Genomic DNA, 17,975 nt, shown 5'->3' with positions numbered 1-17,975 from the left:
ACAGCAGCAAACAGTTCGGGTCTTCGGGTGTTTACAGCAGCCGTTATTCTTCAACACGATTAGTTCCACTCCAAGTATATCTAACTCGATTAGCTCCGACGTGGTATTGAACAGCATTATCATCTCCCCTCAGCTTTGCTCCAATTGTAAGCACCTGGATGGAAATGCATAGTCAAACACGAGACAACTTCTGCTACTACAAGCTAGCATTATCTTCAGCCACAGTTTGTGTCATTGACGCTAAAACCTCAGCGGAAAAGTGAAACTTTTCATATTTTGGCGAAAGAGAAAATGACTGTAAAATTGTTATGTTTTTAATTTGCATACATGCCATAAACATATTACTACGTGTAGATTCCTCCCTCCCGATATGGGTGCACGACATCCGTGTGAAGGGGGTGGGTTGTAGGATGAGCGGATCAAAAACTCCATCGAAGCAGACTTCAACCGGCAGCAAAAGTACATTTCAAAACATATGATATGGTTGTTAAATTTAATTTTACGGTCTTTTTTCACTGGTTTTATCCGAGCAGTCATTAAGGTGCTTTTTTTTTCTTCTCTTTCCTGATGTTTAGTCGATGCAGCCGAGTTGAGTCACTCTGCACGTAACCGGCTCATTGCAAGTGAGAAGCGAAAATTGCAAATAATAGTGTATCTCTATTCATGCACCGATGCAGCACCATGTCGAGAGAGTGAGAACTGGGACGTAGCCGAGAAAATCTCCACTAATTTCGAATAATTTTACAAAATACCTTCCATTTTTTGGCTGACTTTGTGTTCGCGTGCTTAAACCTGCATTTTACTCAGTGAAGGTCAGCTTAGGCTTTAACTTTGAATTAATGGTTCCCTTTGAGTACGGCGTGCCTTGTCGAACCTCGAAAAGCATCATTAAAACTCATCAGCAGTGGCCTACATGAGTGAACGGATTTTATCTTCAATCACACCTCAAATGCCAATGTGTAATTGTTAATGTAGTCACCAAGTGACAATCTCCTCATCTAATGAAAAATTTTCCCACGGAATTTCGCACTTTGTCTGATTGCGCCAATGGGCAGTCGCGAATGGGTGCTTAACGTTCCATGACGACTTCGACGACGACGGTTTACTGACCGCCGCCGCGCGCTACTGCCGTGATTTCGAGGAATGTTTGAATAGATGCCAAGTTCGATGCTCAAAGCCGTTTCGGTTTGTAAGCGAATGTAAATATACTGCCATTACTTCAAGGGTTGTGGTTTGATGGTTGAGTGCTAGCTTGAACCGTGGTAATTTGACAAATTATCCGATGGCATGGGAGCTGTTGACCCGCAGAAATGGACAGACTGGTTAAAAGTAAATCTGGACGCAGGTTTCAATGCACCATCTAGTGGTTGGATCATGAACCAATCTACGTTTTGTTTAGTACACGAACGTAAAAAGTGACTCACTAGCTTTTTTATTTTTGCCACACAAAATTGTAATCAAGTGAGCAAACTTTCAATGGGAAAAATAAAGAGTGAGTAAACTTGACTCATTCAGTGAGTTACTTTTTACGTCCGTGTATACTTCGATGGTGAACGCGTTAAAGTATGACTGTAAAACAGTTATTTTTGCTCAAACACCAGACTAATCTTCACCATTTGAAGAAAATAAAAAACAATTTTTGCGAAATATAGCGCACGGGAGTGGGACATTTCGCCGAAGGAAGTTTCACCGAAGGTCATTTCGCCGAATGGGTCATTTCGCCGCATAGCAAGCCATTTTCTACGGTTTTGAACTTTTCTCAAAGCTCAGTAAATTTTAGAAATCAGTCTCGAAAAAAGATTAAAAAGGTTCGATTTTTTCAACCTGACAATCTGAATTTTAATTGTGATGTAAACATTCATTCACGTAAACTTGTATTTCATTTCATACAACCGAGCAACTTGTAAACAATGTTGTTTACAAATATGAGCTTTTGTATACAATATTTGCTACATCGCATGAAATGTCTCAGAGCTTTACATGATTTATAATGCAAACTTATATAATATGTGACGCTCCATTTATGTGCATCATATTGAACAGAAATTTACACTACTTTTTCGAACTGTGTATTCATATGTAATACTTCCTTCTTTTGAACATGAGCAGTTTTTTTGAGTTGTACTGATTTCAGAAATTTTCAAAAAAATAGATAATTTTGTTTAGTTGAAGATGCTAATTTCAAATAACAGACTGTAGTGGTAATTTTTATACGATAGATGGAGTAGATGAAAGCATAGAGTTGATAGTTCCGTTAGAGTACGGCAGTGTGAAGATTGTATATAGATATTAGACAAGCGAGCTAGGACAACTTTTAAGGAAGGTACAAATCGGTTTTTTCATCTCTCTTTACCAAACTCCCCCTTTGGAGAGGGATGGTGAGGGGTGTCCCCCCCCCGCCACCACTGGCAAAAAGAGATGAAGACCGACCCGCTCATGTACCAACTGTGTGTTTGAAACAGTTCTACCGATTTTTTACCGCACTTCAGTTGTTATTTGAAGGAAGGCATCCAGTCGTAGGTTTGGAAATTGCAACTATTGTTTACCCCTACCACGATATGTGCTCCTGTCATCGTCGACTTGACGATCTCGAGGGGACACGGGTGGGGTAGGTGCTGCTACTGTACCTTTCGACCATTGACATGAGCGGGTCGGTCTTCATCTCTTTTTGCCAGTGGTGGCGGGGGGGGGGGACACCCCTCACCATCCCTCTCCAAAGGGGGAGTTTGGTAAAGAGAGATGAAAAAACCGATTTGTACCTTCCTTAAAAGTTGTCCTAGCTCGCTTGTCTAATATCTATATACAATCTTCACACTGCCGTACTCTAACGGAACTATCAACTCTATGCTTTCATCTACTCCATCTATCGTATAAAAATTACCACTACAGTCTGTTATTTGAAATTAGCATCTTCAACTATGTAAATCGTTGACTTCACATAGAAGTAATACTAAAAAACATATAGTCAAAGATATTTTTGATTTTTATGAATGGTTTCTTCCTTTAAACATGAGCAGTTCTTTCGAGTTGTGCTGATTTCAGAAATTTTTCAATGATCAATATTTTTTATTTATAGGAATGCTTTCTTCTTTTTAACATGAGCAGTTCTTTTGAGTTGCTTTACATGGAAACATCTAATATTCAAATGCGTTTCAAATTCATTTTTACGGATATAGAGGACTCAATTTAACATTTGAAAAACAAAAATACAACTTTGAAGCTTATTTGGAAGATACCTCGAGCTAGTAGTAAGTTTTCTCGCTGAATGTCAGGGGTTCGTGAACATTCCTGACATTGCTGAAAATTATGATAGCATCAGATTGTGGGGTTGCTAGTGTAATACACACTTAGAAATAACTAATTTTACACGTGACGGAATCCGTCTTTGACATAAAAGATGAGACGTAAACAAGTATGTAGGATGCTTTGTTGAATGTCCACTAACTCTTGATCGCTTGCAATACTTATGAATATTTTAGGTGGACAAAAAGGCGAACTAAGAGGTGAGTCGAGTCGAGTTTCGAACGCCTTTGGATACGGTTGTGTGTTAAGTTCGTTCTCTGTTTTGTGCGTGCATTCGCTTTCATAGTTTTCGGCTGCATTTGCCGGATTAGCGCTGGCACTCTGCCTCCCGGACGGTTATACGTGTGTGAGTGGTGGTTTTCCCACTTTCCGAGAAGTTTTAGAATCGAGAAAGAAAACATGATTCATCATGTTTGCAAAATTGCAAGCATCAGTAGATTTGGCGCTGCGTGGTTTGATTGTTTCTCCCGGACCAGAAATTTGTGGCATCGCTAGTGAAAATTTTAATTTCTGATTATTTACGCGGTGATGAGAACGGCGCTGATCTATTGTCAGGGTTTTGCGATGTGCATTGCTTTTGTGCACGGAGTAACTTGAAAAAGAAAAGTGAAGAAAAGTGATATTTGGTTGTTATGTGGTTGGAGTGGAGGGAAACAAAATATGCGTGGAAGCATCGGGAATGCGCTCCCGGGTGAAGTGATTTGGTGAGTACGTTCCAGTTGAAGATTGTTGACAAGTGTATTTGTGGTGATGCAAATTATGGTTTAGATGACGCATGGCTTCAAACATTTTGTGTATCCAAATAAAACATATTACATACTAAATACGTACAGGGCATCGTCTGCTGACCATTGCCGCGGGTATATCGTGGGAGTCCCAGGTACCCGGTTCAAGCTTTAGTTGGCGGCGGTGGCTCTTCTTGACCTTCTACCCCCTGAGTAGTTAGTGTGAATAAGGGCGTCTATGTGATGTTTTGCAGTACCTGTTGTGGACATTTAGTGCATCCTGTTCCCTTAACTTGTTGAGGACACCCTGTCTTGTCTCAAAAGTTACCCTTTTTGAAGTACTAGTCTTCACAACATAAAGGGCACCATTACGGAGCATGAGATTTGATCAAATTATTCGCAGTTCTACTTGTCCAACGCCCCCGGCTGGGTGAGGGATAGAGGATGACACACACACACACACACACACACACACACACAAAAAGGCGAACTAAGAGGTGGACGCCTAAGCTTTTTCACATTTATATCGCTGTGAAGCAACTGTAAACTCTAGAGGGAATTTATATCTGTAACTGTAACCAGCTCTTTTTTTTCTGCTAACCTGATTAAAATGTTTACATTTAATTATCTTAAAGATAAATCAAACCTTTGTAGGGGTAAGAGATGGGACCATCATCATCATCATTCGGCGAAATGTCCTTCGGCGAAATGTCCTTCGGCGAAATGTCCTTCGGCGAAATTTTCTTCGGTGAAATGTCCTTCGGTGAAATATTCTTCGGCGAAACATATTTCATGTAAGTTTAAGTGTAATATCCTATGTTACGATGTGTCAACTATAGCTCAATATTAAACGAGAGATCCCATGTAACATTTTTGGATGTATGAAACTTCTGTATACGATGCTTAAGACTTGTAGAATGTTTTAGAACCTCGATAAAACTTGCAATGTTACTTGAGATTTTATGCGACGGTTGAAATTCAGAATTGTTTTATGTGTTTCGTCATCCTTTCGGAATGTTCATCAAAACGGATCACAAACAACTTGTCGATCAATATAATTAGGGGGAAATGGTGTAAAACTCGCCGGCAGGTTTTTACGCGCCACCACGATATTTCACGTAAAAAAACATTTTGTTAATTTTTTTTGTATCAACAGGTAATGTTTAAGGTTTTAATGCGTTTCTAAATCAAAAATAACCAGTTTTGCTCCATAAAAAATATTAAAATATAAGTTTATTTCAGTGCGTTTCGGTGTTACATTTGTTTGTTGGCTTGATAGAGTTTTGATATGCAAACATTAGAGCATTCTCAACATATTATAAACAAGTCAACTTGCTGCGTCGCCAGTTTCATGGTCTGTGAGAAAACAGAATGATTTTCGATCACATATTAACGATTTTGATGAATAAAACCCTGAGCTGAGCATGGGGTATTAGGCACCTCTACAGCCGTTGGAAATTTAATTGCTGTTATGAGTTACGTAAAACAGGAGTTATGAACAGTAGAACCTTGTTCACAACTGCAGAATGCTTCTACGTTAAAATTGTGGAGGATGATCATTAAGGCACTTCATAAAAAAAAATGAATTTCTGATAGGCCACCTTCGGATCATAAACCTGCAAATGAGCCTGTGCAAAAATTGGTAAAGATTTATGAAGCTTTAGAGGTCGCGCCAATGATAATTACAGTGAATAGGGCAAGTGGAAACACAAAAATATTTATCAGCTTGAAGATTAGGTCCAGTACTATAAAGTTATGAATGTTTGGTTTGTCGCCTTTCACCCATATTTGAGTACGGTAGCCTTATATGTTCATTTTTTTTTTTAATATTTAATATTTATTTTCAGTTTTTGATATATTTTTTTTCAGAAATACTTTTTTTTTAAATACAATCTTGTATGGAATGATTGAAACATTGAAAACACATGTTTTTGATAAAGACAGTAATCATTTCTTGCAATGTTTAAGAATAATAAGCTTTATTTTATGAGTTCATAAGGGAGAATGGGGCTAATGGAAATACAAAGTCAACTACTTTTCTTGAAGCTTAGATCAAGAGCTATAAAGCTGTAAAGGATTCTCACGGTAGTTCCAGTGCGCTGCCTTAAAACAAATTCCGCGTCCAGAGTCTAACTAGACCAAGCCTTACAGTACCCTCACAATTATGGATCTTTTTAAGGTGATTCCCCAAAAAGTCCACAAATGACCATCCTATCACTTCAAGCGTTCCAGAGCACAAATCTCGGACATTTTTGCAACAATGCTCATGAAATCGGATTTGTGAGAACCGGGGCCTCCCTTAGCTCAGTTGGTAAAGGCGCAGCTACAAAGCAAGACCATGCTGGAGGTGGCTGGGTTCAATTCCCGGTCCGGTCTAGGAATTATTCAGGTTGGAAAATTTCTCGACTTCCCTGGGCATAGGAGTATGATTGGACTTGCCACACAATCATACCAATGCAAAAATGGTACAGGCATCGAAAGCTGTCAATTAATAACTGTGGAAGTGCATCTAGAACACTAAGTTGAGAGCACGCATTAAGCTAATATGCGATATGCAATAAGCTTGAAATGCGAAGAAGAAGAAGAGAACCGATATTTGTGCTCTAGAAATTTCAATGTGATGATGCGATCAATCAGAAACAAGGCTCCCTCAGCGATTGACCTTAACAGAATTTCTTCATTTCTGAAGAAAAAAAAAATTTTTTTGATTGTATTGTACTAACTCAGTTTGATGTGTAATTCAAATCCATCACAATCCATATCATTTGAAGTATTTCAGAAAATCTTTATCAAATTACTTTATGTCGATAAGTGATTCTTATGTAAAAAGGATGAGGAACACGATGGTGCAGTATGAATCGAAATCTAAACATCAGGCATAACATTTGATAACGGCACAAAAGCATTTGTAAACAAACTTTTTAAGGCCCTTTACACGCGATCCAAAGTACGCCCACGCAAACCAATACCACTTTCGGAAAGGTGACAGTAGCCCCTATCCGATGATGTTGTTGGTTTGCAAGCGTACTTCGATTCACGTGTAAAAGGCCTTAAAAAGTTTGTTTACAAAAGGTTTTGTGCCGTTATCAAATGTTATGCCTGATATACTAATTCTAAGAAATTTAAATTTTCAATTTTTATTCGCATATATAAAATATTTGGCAGCACTGTACAAAAATGATAAATTCATATTCCAATTTTCTCATAAAAACATTCTACAATGTTATTTGTAGCTATATTTGTTCCGAAGATATTGATAAAAGAAAGTAGTGCTTTCTTGAAAATCACAAACAATATAAAACGCTCCACTGGACCGAGGAGTGCATCGATCGTCCCAAAAATTTGGATTATTAAAAGTTAGACTAAAATAAACATCTCCTCCAAATTTGGTCCAAATCAAAAGAGGTCGGTGTCACGCCAATAAGACAATTGGCGCGCAATGACCCATTTTAATATATAAAATAAAAATTAGAAGCAAATAACATGATAGGTTTCAAACTATTTTTTCAAAAGTTAATCCACTATACAACACCTTCTATAATGCACTACATAGAATTAATTTTTAATTTTGTAAAACAAACGGCTAAAACTATCCGTAATCTAATTTTGAATTTAAGTTGGCATGAATATGATTCAAATTATTAAAAGATTTCTGGGTGACATGAGCCAAAAAGTCGTTTTTCACTAAAATGTTATGATAAGCAAATGAGTTGATTTTTTTCACTGAACAATTGGGGAATACAGAAAGTAATTTAAGAAAGCGAGCAAACATCTGAGAACTTTCCGAAAAAAACAACTATTAAAATGTCGGTTTAATGACCCATTCGCCCTGGCGATCATTAGGCCTAATGAACCATCAGTAGGTAATTTTACGCTCGTTAAAATGCAAATAGATGCAGCAAACGTTTTTCAGAAGAAAATCATAACCTCATCCACATCAAAATAAATGAAAGTTACGTGAAGTAATCCCAATCAGTTATGATAGCCGTTATGCCATAAATCGACAATTTTCGCGATTGTGAAAATTGTGCGGAAGTTTGCGTTGCACCAACAACAACAATATCGAAGCAACATCCAAGTATGTGATAAGCAGTCCCATTATTGCCAACCCGAAACCTATCAAATTGACTTTTCTTGATTGGCTGTATTCATCGTGAACGAAACCATCTTCATTTTCCAGCCTGAATCGCACCCATATTGCATCACTTCTGAATCAACCCAAATCACCATAGATTGGATTGCTAACATCCAACCAGTTAACGCATTATTCGCGCAATTGGAAGACGTCGGCCGGCATGCGCTGAATTCGATGGTCTATGGCGTTGTTTGATCGCGACTGGCGGCGGCGGCGTCATCCTATACGAATGAAGTCATCCACAAAGGCGCGTTCAATTTGTTCGATTACCCTTAAATTGGATGGATTCTTCACGGAGTCGCATCACTGAACGATGACTTAGTTGGTTGATTTTTTTCCTGACTCTCTCTCTGAATTTCTCAAAGCCGTTATTTCTACATAGCTCTATCACTCTTTCTCTCTCGCTCGATGGGCTGGCGCTAATTCAATCAATCTCAATTGCTTTCGGCGTCGGCAGTGGCGGTGAAATATGCTACTACACTTCATCCATGTGGACGCAATTCTTCTCTAACGTCAGCAAGAGGGCTGCGATGGAACAATTAGAATAATGTAAAAGTCGGCTCGGTACACTAATTACATATGTTCGTATGTACATCCTCGTGATTCGTGTGTATGCGCTCTTTTTCATCTTCTCAATAAGTGAACTCAATTTGCCTTTTATCGTACAAGTGTATCTCGCGTAAATGTTTCGTTTACCACATATATGCAGTACGAAGGTAGACGGTGCAGCCATCCAACGAGTGTTTCTTTCTTTCATTGAGGCGGTACATCACATTTGCATCTTAGTCGAGGAAGGGAACTGAAAATTGATTCGAGTGGGTTGCTCCACTCTGAGATGGTCTTGAAAGGAACCGTAATGCGCTTGATGAAAATCAACGGGAAACCGAGTATGAGGGGTAAGAGAATGGTAAATTGAGACAGTCTTTCGATTTGGTTTTAACACTGAACCAATTAAGAACACATCTACTTACAAAACCTTAAATTGTCTTTATTCTCACTCATAGATTGCAATAATATCCACTACGCTAAAATACGTTCCAATGCCTAGCACTATGAAGCCAAACATCAGAACAAGTACATTTTTCACCAGTATCCACTTCATTCTTCCGAATTCATTTGGCCACCGGAAGACTGTATCGATAACGGCCGGAATGATTACAACCAACGAGCCACCACTGATCGATCCAGTCAGCCCAACGAATGGTTCGAGTTCCGGAATACCGGCAGCGACTGCCGTCAGCACCATCAGCATCCCAAAACGGAACAAGATTTGTGCCATATTATGACGTTTCGGAGGGATTTTATGCTGAATCTTCCGCCAAACGATATCCGTCGGAACGTAATTAATCAGCCCAGTGGATAGGATGATTGCTGTGATCGTTAACAATTGGGTTGATTTTGCTAGCCTGTTGTAAAATGGATTATTTTTTATGTTGAATACAGCGAGAAAATTGAAGATCTTACGCATCATTGGCAGGTAGATTCAGAGTAACCGAACCTTTGGTTTCCTCACCGTACTGTGCATAACCCAGGGCACCTACCATCGTGTAGAGTAGGGTAATGAAACAGACGGCTACATTCACAACTCCGCAATGACCTAGCATGTGTTCAGGACGTTTCATTTTGTTTTCATTTGGAAGAACATACTCAATTCCTAAAAGAGCGTACATGACAGTTCTGAAACGATAAAACTGGCAGGAAATTCGGGAAATTGAGTTCAAGTTGTCGTTACCCTATGAAGGCTGGCAACGTGTTCCAAGCGGGCCACATATTTTTACTCTCAAGTGAGATTGGCTCTTTCAGAATGAAAAACATGCTGATACCAATCGCTGTGATGATCAATGCGTTAGCAATAGCCGAGAATGGTACGAGGTATTTCAGTTCACGTATTTGTGTTGTGAAAATCAATGGAATAGCCGCAAGCATGATAAACACACGAGTGTCCCAGTCGATTTGGTAATCATGTTGAACTATGTCGCGTAACGTGCTCCCGATGAAGACCAAATACACACATATCAGCAGGTAACTATTCAAAAGTAGCTGGGCATCCGTGCAGCGTCTAAAAAGAAAAGAAATCTAAAAAAATTGGATTTTATCGGTAGATTTTGTCAGAAACCTGGCCAAAATAGCATATTTCTTAACGCCTCGTGGACCATAGGTGAAGACATTTTCCACTGTTTCTGTGTATCCCAGCATAGGAACGAAACTTCTTCGGCAAGCTTTTCGGGATGTGCTAACCTGCAACGATATGGCGCCAATTCGAACCACACTCCAGAATACGATCTTCTGTTAACTCAAGGGTGTGTGATGCATATCATTTGATCCTTAATTGCGATACAAAACAATCAATTTCAACGCTTCAAGAGAATTTTCCCATGTTTATAGTTCAACTAACACAGATAGTTATGCTGTTTTGTACTCGCTGTGCTCGGTTCTAAGGAGAGCTCAAAGGGAATTCATAGAAAAATTTCATGGAATTATTCATAGAGAATTGAACTCTGAGAAAAATTCCAAGCGCGTTCCAAGAAAGTTTCTATGGAATTCTGAGGAGAATTACAAGGATTTTCGGGGAGCATTACTCAAAAATTTCTGTGTATGGCTTTCTCAGTTTTCTGAGAGTCTGAAAAGAGTACCCTGAAGTTAACTTTATCAAGAAATCCACCCGAGACCCAGTTTTTTTCCTTGATTTATTTTCCGACGATCTTATTTTCCGTGCTGAGCACCAAAGCTACCGATGCCAGGGAAGCAGCTCCCAAATTTGGACCCTACCTATCGACCCATCAACTCATGGACCGGGAGCAACAGCTTTACTTCCCTTTCGAAGGAAGGCGTGATCAGAGATGTTATGCCTCAGAACATCCCGGCGGCGCTGACTGGGATTGAACCCAGGCCTGCTGGGGTGAGAGGTAATCACGCTTACACCTATACCACCGGCACCGCTTTGAGACCCAGTTCAACAGCAATCGAACAGTATCGAACAGTATTGAAAAGAGTACCCTGAGAAATCGTAGAATATATTAAAATTAAATATAATGGTAATGATTCTTAAATGACAATGATGACCACAAAACCTTGCTGCGAATCCGCTTGATTGCTGACTGTCACTTTCTTCAACGTTAGCTGAATATTTTCGCTAGTTGGTGCAGTTCAATAAGAATGGTACCAAAACTTGCGCTGGACTACATACGTTTAAGGTTCAGAAGTTCCCAAACCATGATGAGAAACAGAATACGATCGCAAAAAGCCGTGCCCGGAAGTTGTACGACCAGAAGTTAACGAAACCACACTGCTGCGTAATGGATGACGAGACATATGTGAAGGCGGACTTCAACCAGATTCCAGGAAACCTGTATGTGACTGCCAAGGATAACTGGGATGTTCCCGAGAACCTTCGGACACAGAAGATGTCGAAGTTCGCCAAGAAGTTCTTAATTTGGCAAGCGATTTGTACTTGCGGAAAGCGGAATACACCTTTCGTTACCAGCACCATGAATGGACAGGTGTATTTTTAAGAGTGTCTCCAAAAGATCTGAACCCCTCAAACACTCCGGAACTGCGCCCAATAGAAAAATACTTGAACTAACACCACTTTTCTGATTCACTCAATGGCGGAACTCAAATGGTAGAACCCAACATTAAATTTCTTTAACTTATTTTTGAGTATTTTTTTCTTACCATGGGATACTGGCCCAACACTGAGCTGTCAGACGAAAGCTCAAACAGAAATAATAAGAAAAAAAGTCTATTATCGAGCAAATGTTTTTGAATACATCTGAACGTATCAACTTGACCAGATCAGAAGTTTCAAGCTTAACTTCTATTGATAGGTATGACGGGAGGCAATGTATAGACCGGCAATCGGGCCAAATAGCCTGCATGCCGTATCGAACGACAACGGCCATCGATGCGTGAACTTTGCAGCCTCTCGGGGTATGGTAGTTCGAAGTACCTTTTTCCCCCGCAAGGATATCCACAAAACCACCTGGAGATCACCTGACCAACACACAGAAAACCAAATCGATCACGTTCTAATCGACGGGAAATTCTTCTCCGACATTATCAACGTCCGCACGTACCGCAGTCCGAACATAGATTCGGACCACTACCTAGTTGCAGTATGCATGCGCATAAAACTCTCAACGGTGCATAACACACGTCGAAGTCGAACGTCGCGACCCAACATTGAGCAACTACGAGACGCCGGAGTTGCCCAGGACTACGCGCAGCAGCTGGAAGTTGCACTACCCACGGAAGAGCAACTTGGCGCAGCTTCTCTTAAAGATGGCTGGAGGGACATCCGTTCAGCCATAGGTAGTACTGCTGCAGCGGCACTAGGTACTGCAATCCCGGACCGAAGAAATGACTGGTTTGACGGCGAATGCAACCTGTTAGTAGAGGAGAAGAATGCAGCACGGGCGAGAATGCTGCAACACCGCACGAGATTGAATGTGGAGCGATACAGACAAGCGCGGAACAGACAAAACTCGGTTTTCCGAAGGAAGAAGCGTCAGCAAGAAGACCGAGATCGTGAGACGATCGAAAATCTGTACCGCGTAAACGACACACGGAAGTTCTATGAGAAGCTAAATAGTTCGCGCAAAGGCTACGTGCCGCAAGCCGATATGTGCAAGGACTTGGACGATAACCTTCTCACGAACGAGTGTGAGGTGATTGAGAGGTGGAAGCAGTACTATGACGAGCACCTCAACGGTGATGCAGCAGAAAACGAAGGTGGCACGGCAACAGACCTTTGAGCACGCGCAGCGCCGCCTACAAGGTACTCTCCTAAATTCTATGCCGCCGTCTGTCACCATTTGCAAGAGAGTTCGTGGGTCAATACCAGGCGGGATTCATGGGTGCGCGCGCTACCACGGACCAAATGTTCGCGATTCGGCAGGTTCTGTAGAAATGCCACGAATACAACGTGCCCACACATCATTTGTTCATCGATTTCAAATCCGCATACGACCCAATCGATCGAGATCAGCTATGGCAGATTATGCACGAGTACGGATTTCCGGACAAACTGACGCGATTGGTCAAGGCGACGATGGATCGAGTGATGTGCGTTGTTCGAGTATCGGGGACACTCTCGAGTCCCTTTGAATCTCGATGGGGTTTCGGCAAGGTGATGGACTTTCGTGTCTGCTGTTCAACATCACGTTAGAAGGTGTGATCAGAAGAGCTGGGAAAGACACGAGTGGCACGATATTCAGGAAGTCCATCCAGCTCCTTGGCTTCGCCGATGACATTGACATTATGGCACGGAACTTTGAGATGATGGCGGAAACGTACATCAGACTGAAGGCTGAAGCTAGGCGGATTAGACTTGCCATCAACGCATCAAAGAAAAAATACATGAAAGGAAGAGGTTCTAGGGAAGACAATGTTAGCCTCCCACCCCGAGTTCAGATTGACGGTGACGAAATCGAGGTGGTCGATGAGTTCGTGTATTTGGGCTCACTGGTGACCGCCGAAAATGATACCAGCAGAGAAATTCAAAGACGCATTATGGCAGCGAATCGTGCCTACTTTGGACTCCGGAGGACGCTCCGGTCGAATAAAATTCGCCGCCGAACGAAGTTGACTGTCTACAAGACGCTGATTAGACCGGTGGTCCTCTACGGCCACGAGACCTGAACTATGCTCGTGGAGGACCAACGCGCCCTTGGTGTTTTCGAACGGAAGGTATTGCGTACCATCTACGGTGGAGTGCAGATGGATGAGGAGGCGAATGAACCACGAATTGCACCAGCTGCTGGGAGAACCATCCATCGTCCACATTGCAAAAATTGGGCGACTACGGTGGGCTGGGCACGTCGTAAGAATGCCGCACGACGACCCAGTGAAAATGGTTCTAGAAAGCGACTCAACAGGAATAAGAAGAAGAGGCGCGCAGCGGGCAAGGTGGATCGACCAAGTAGAAGGTAGACCCTTCGCAGACTACGGGGCTGGCGAACTGTGGCCATGGATCGAGTAGAATGAAGACGACTTCTTCGGACAGCAGAGGACAACAAGGCCTTAGCCTGATTGATACACCCAACCGGTGGATGTAAGATTCGCTTACAATTACGTGGGATTCATCATCAGAGGATGTAAGTGGAGACCGCATGAACCGAGGATGCGATATACCTAGCTGCGGTCCAATGCAAGAAAATTGGAGACCGAAAAATGTAGAGTGTATTAGTGAGGTAAGTTAATTATGTCGAAAAAAAAATAGGAAAAAGGTTTCCGACTGGACTCGAGCAACGAACGTTGCGATTATCAGACCTGTGCTTTCTCCACTGTTCTCTCCATGCTTCTGAATAACGATAGTCTAAAAGCAAACAAGAAGCGCTCATTTCCTCTCACACTCGACTTCGTATGCTTTTTCTGCTGGAGAGATTCGAGGCAAGGGTGTGCGTCGTTCTACCATGTTATGCATAAAAATCAAGGCAAATGCTTGCTTGTGTAGGTGAAAGCACAGACAGAACACGAAATAAAAGATTTTCAACTTCGACATTGTTTCAGTTTTATTGGTACACCGGCAGTGTTTAGTGTTTAGGAAAAGTGATTTAATTTGAAAAACTGATCTTTGAACCGTTATAATTTATTTAAAGACATTCTAGCACCGTACATTCTTTAGCAAGTTGTTTGGCACTTTCTGGACTATACTTTTACATTGTTAGTTGCATGGTTCAAGCAAAATTGTGGTCCTAGGAATAAAGATGCAATAAAGTAGGTTTCCTATACTAATATGTATACAAATTTCAAACGTAATACGGAACGCCGGGTTTCAATCAAACGTCCCTAAAATTTTGCACAGTTGTTTGGGACCCTAAATGGAACCAAAAAAAAACATTATTCTGAAAAATATCATGATGACACATCCTAATGCCCATCTCTACAATTTAACACTATTGGGTCATTCGTGATCTGTTCGGGGATGAGATTTGAACTCGTGGCTTTGGCGGGAGAGGTATGGATGTTAACTACTACGTCAGGCCGTCTCCTATGCATCAATAAATTTTGTATAATAAATTATAATGTTTGCTTACATTGCAGTAGAAGTGCACCATTCCACATCGCAATGCCAGAGTCATTCATTAGCCATATCGTTTATGACTAATTTAACGCTGTTTGAAAAATTCCAATTTACAGGGAATTCTATAGAAATCTCAAAGGGAGTATAAAGGATGAATTAGGAATTTTGAGGAAAATCTAACTGTACGATAATTGAACAAAATCCCCAGTATTCTAAGTGGTTTTAAGCTGAGGATAATATCTACTTGGAATAAAATGGAGAATTTCATAGGAAGTTTGACGATAGTTCCAAGGGAATTCCAAGAATATTTCGTAGGCAATTCTTAATATAGTTTGACGAAATACTAATAAGAATTATAATCAAACTCTCAAGAAACTTTCGTGGAAATTTCAAGAAACCTAAAGGGAATTCTGAGAAAAAACCAAGAATTTTCGATTTCTGGAGGCATTTGAATGGCAATTTAATGAAAATGTACAAGGAATTTTAGGAGAATGCTTATTCCATTTTAGAGAATAATATTTGCACTCTTAGGTGGTTTATTTCAGAATAATCCTATTGTACACTAATTTAGCTACGTCCAGAGAGCCTGTCCATAGGGCTAGTTAATTATATTAAACATATTATTAGCAAATGGTTATGATGCACTACTGCAAAAATTCCAGGGAAAATTTAAATGAGACTTTAAATACCAACATAATTCTAAGCAAAATTCGAAGACAATTCTGAGAAGAATTCCGATACTTCTGAATGCTAAAGGGAATTCTGAGGATTATTTTCAGAGAATAAAAAAAAAATGAAAATAAATTTTATCAAATTCTCGTAAGAGTTTTCCAAGAGTTTTCTACAGTGAACTCAAGAGTTGTTATAAATCCCATTTTAGGTGATGTGTCAAGCAGATTTTCGGTCAGTGATTACTTTTTTCGTGTAAAACTCATAATAAACTTCATTATGTGACAATGTTATGTAAACCAATTTAAACTAGACATGATTTACTATATTTCCCAATTGATAGTTATGAATATAGTCTCATATAAAGCATCTATCACCTGTTTTTATTTTTGAAAATCCAGTATATATATTGTTTATATTATTCGGACAAGTAAACCTCAATTTAGTGTAATAACATTAAAGAAAATAAAAAAATGTAGTTGAAAAGACGCGGTTAACTGGTCAACTGCATGGAATTGGTCTATAGAGTTAAATTTCATAGGAATTTTAGATCGAATCATAAGATCGTTCAAGGGTTATATTGAAAGATATTTAGAGGACATCTTGTGAATCGTTACAATTTAAGATTCTGACTTTCTAAAAACTCGGAATCTAGAATTATATTTTTTTTAAGGTTTTGAAATTGTTTTTAAGACCTCAGATTTTTGAAAAATATTCAATATCCCGGACTTATATTTACAATTCCAGACTTAAATAAAATATATTTAATATATTCAATATATTCTAGATTTTATTCAATATACCGGAGCTTTTTTTTAGATTCTGAAAATGGAAATGATTTCATAATTCCGAATAACATTTAATGTTTTCATAACTCAGAAAAACATGTTTTCGGGTGGAATAAATTTCATCGAACAGGATTATATTGTGGAAGTGGTTGAACATCATGCATTCATTATGCATTTCGATAGAATGACCAATTTGGTCTAGTGGATCGGCCTAGTTTCAAATAAAAACACCCATAACCAATATAATTTAACTCGCTTCTATATAAAAACCTTGCTACGGCCATGGTTACATCTATAAATATTGATATTCAATTATATGTCGTTTTGATCAAATTTATAATGATAACCATAGAATAAGCACAAAACAAAAAGAAGAAATTATTTTCACCTGTATGTAGTAGATTTTGAGTTCTGCGCCTTTTCGACCCTTCTACTCGTTTCGAATTTCAATAAAAATGTATTTACTTAAGGACATTGAAATATACAAAATCACACACCCTTACGAGCATAAACCTACCAGCAAGTAAACACAGTGAGCATAGATGATTCCGGAAACGACAGTTCCAACGATACCGAATGCGAATCCTCCATTTCGGAAAGCCAAAGGCATGGACAAAATTCCTGTGCCTAATGTACCTTTTACCAGATGAATTAGAGTGCCTATCGTTCTATAAGAGTTAGTCAAATTTTCAGCGATCTTATTCAACTATTCACACCAATCAGTTATACTAACGTATTTGGTTTCTCAATCTTCCGGTGTTCGAAAGGATTGTACTCCTTGACTTCACTAAAATCATGTTGTTAAATTATTAAATTCTTTTCTTGCTACAAAAATGGCTTTCTCTACCAACTTTTCAGCTCCATAGTTACCAACACTGAATGATCCGCTCACTGTAAATGTCCACTTTCAACTGAATTCCTTTTCAACCACAAGGCACGCGAAGTGTCTGGTACAACGTACAATTTATTGCCAATAATTTTTCCATACCACAATATATAACATTCAATAAAAGTCGATAACTCTCGGACCACATGTGTATGCCGTAGGACAAGCTGAAATAAAATGTCCCGTCACTGAGCAATTGCAATCGATTGATTTTGCCTCTACCGGATCAATCTGGTATGATTAAGGCGGCAAATTATTTCTACAATCATCTGAGAGGACCTGGAGCACGGTGCAAAACGTGCCTTAAGTTTGATCACGACTTAGGCACCTTTTTTTGCGATAAGCTACCAGCTGACTGGCTGAAGGTGATCAACCGCAGAGCGTAACTGTTTGGCTTGGCTAAACATCCCTATCTACTGTGATAAAGTGAACGTCTCCAGCCAAC

At 39.8% G+C, this 17,975-nt stretch overlaps 2 protein-coding genes across 8 annotated transcripts in view; both read right to left on the bottom strand.

Annotated features, from left to right (window-relative positions):
* raskol (Ras GTPase-activating protein raskol) overlaps positions 1-17,975 on the bottom strand; it is a 407,687-nt gene that overhangs the window by 135,602 nt on the left and 254,110 nt on the right. The window lies entirely within an intron of this gene.
* Positions 9,131-17,891, bottom strand: LOC135709154 (proton-coupled amino acid transporter-like protein CG1139). Of its 2 annotated transcripts, none has more exons than XM_065231370.1 (7): positions 17,492-17,891; positions 17,378-17,431; positions 17,162-17,312; positions 10,280-10,401; positions 9,896-10,222; positions 9,628-9,840; positions 9,131-9,569 (listed from the first exon to the last, which is right to left on the bottom strand). In XM_065231370.1, exons 1-7 carry the CDS (start codon positions 17,506-17,508, stop codon positions 9,158-9,160), a joined length of 1,296 nt encoding a protein of 431 aa, XP_065087442.1. In that variant the 5' UTR covers positions 17,509-17,891; the 3' UTR covers positions 9,131-9,157. The 2 variants fall into 2 exon arrangements, with proteins under 2 accessions (XP_065087442.1, XP_065087443.1); XM_065231371.1 differs by having other exon boundaries at positions 17,496-17,890.

This window comes from Ochlerotatus camptorhynchus, unplaced genomic scaffold (assembly GCF_037179485.1).
Source record: "Ochlerotatus camptorhynchus isolate MF236.1 unplaced genomic scaffold, CSIRO-AGI_Acam_v1.1 ptg000351l, whole genome shotgun sequence".
Lineage (NCBI taxonomy): Eukaryota > Metazoa > Arthropoda > Insecta > Diptera > Culicidae > Ochlerotatus > Ochlerotatus camptorhynchus.
Note: the sequence above shows the minus strand (reverse complement) of the source record. Positions and strands in the feature narration are given on the sequence as shown.

Coding starts and splice junctions, on each gene's coding strand:
- LOC135709154 (XM_065231370.1), bottom strand. Junction 10,223..10,279: donor AAATATGCTATTTTGGCCAG/GTTTCTGACAAA, acceptor TTTTCTTTTTAG/ACGCTGCACGGATGCCCAGC. Junction 9,841..9,895: donor ACGTTGCCAGCCTTCATAGG/GTAACGACAACT, acceptor TTATCGTTTCAG/AACTGTCATGTACGCTCTTT.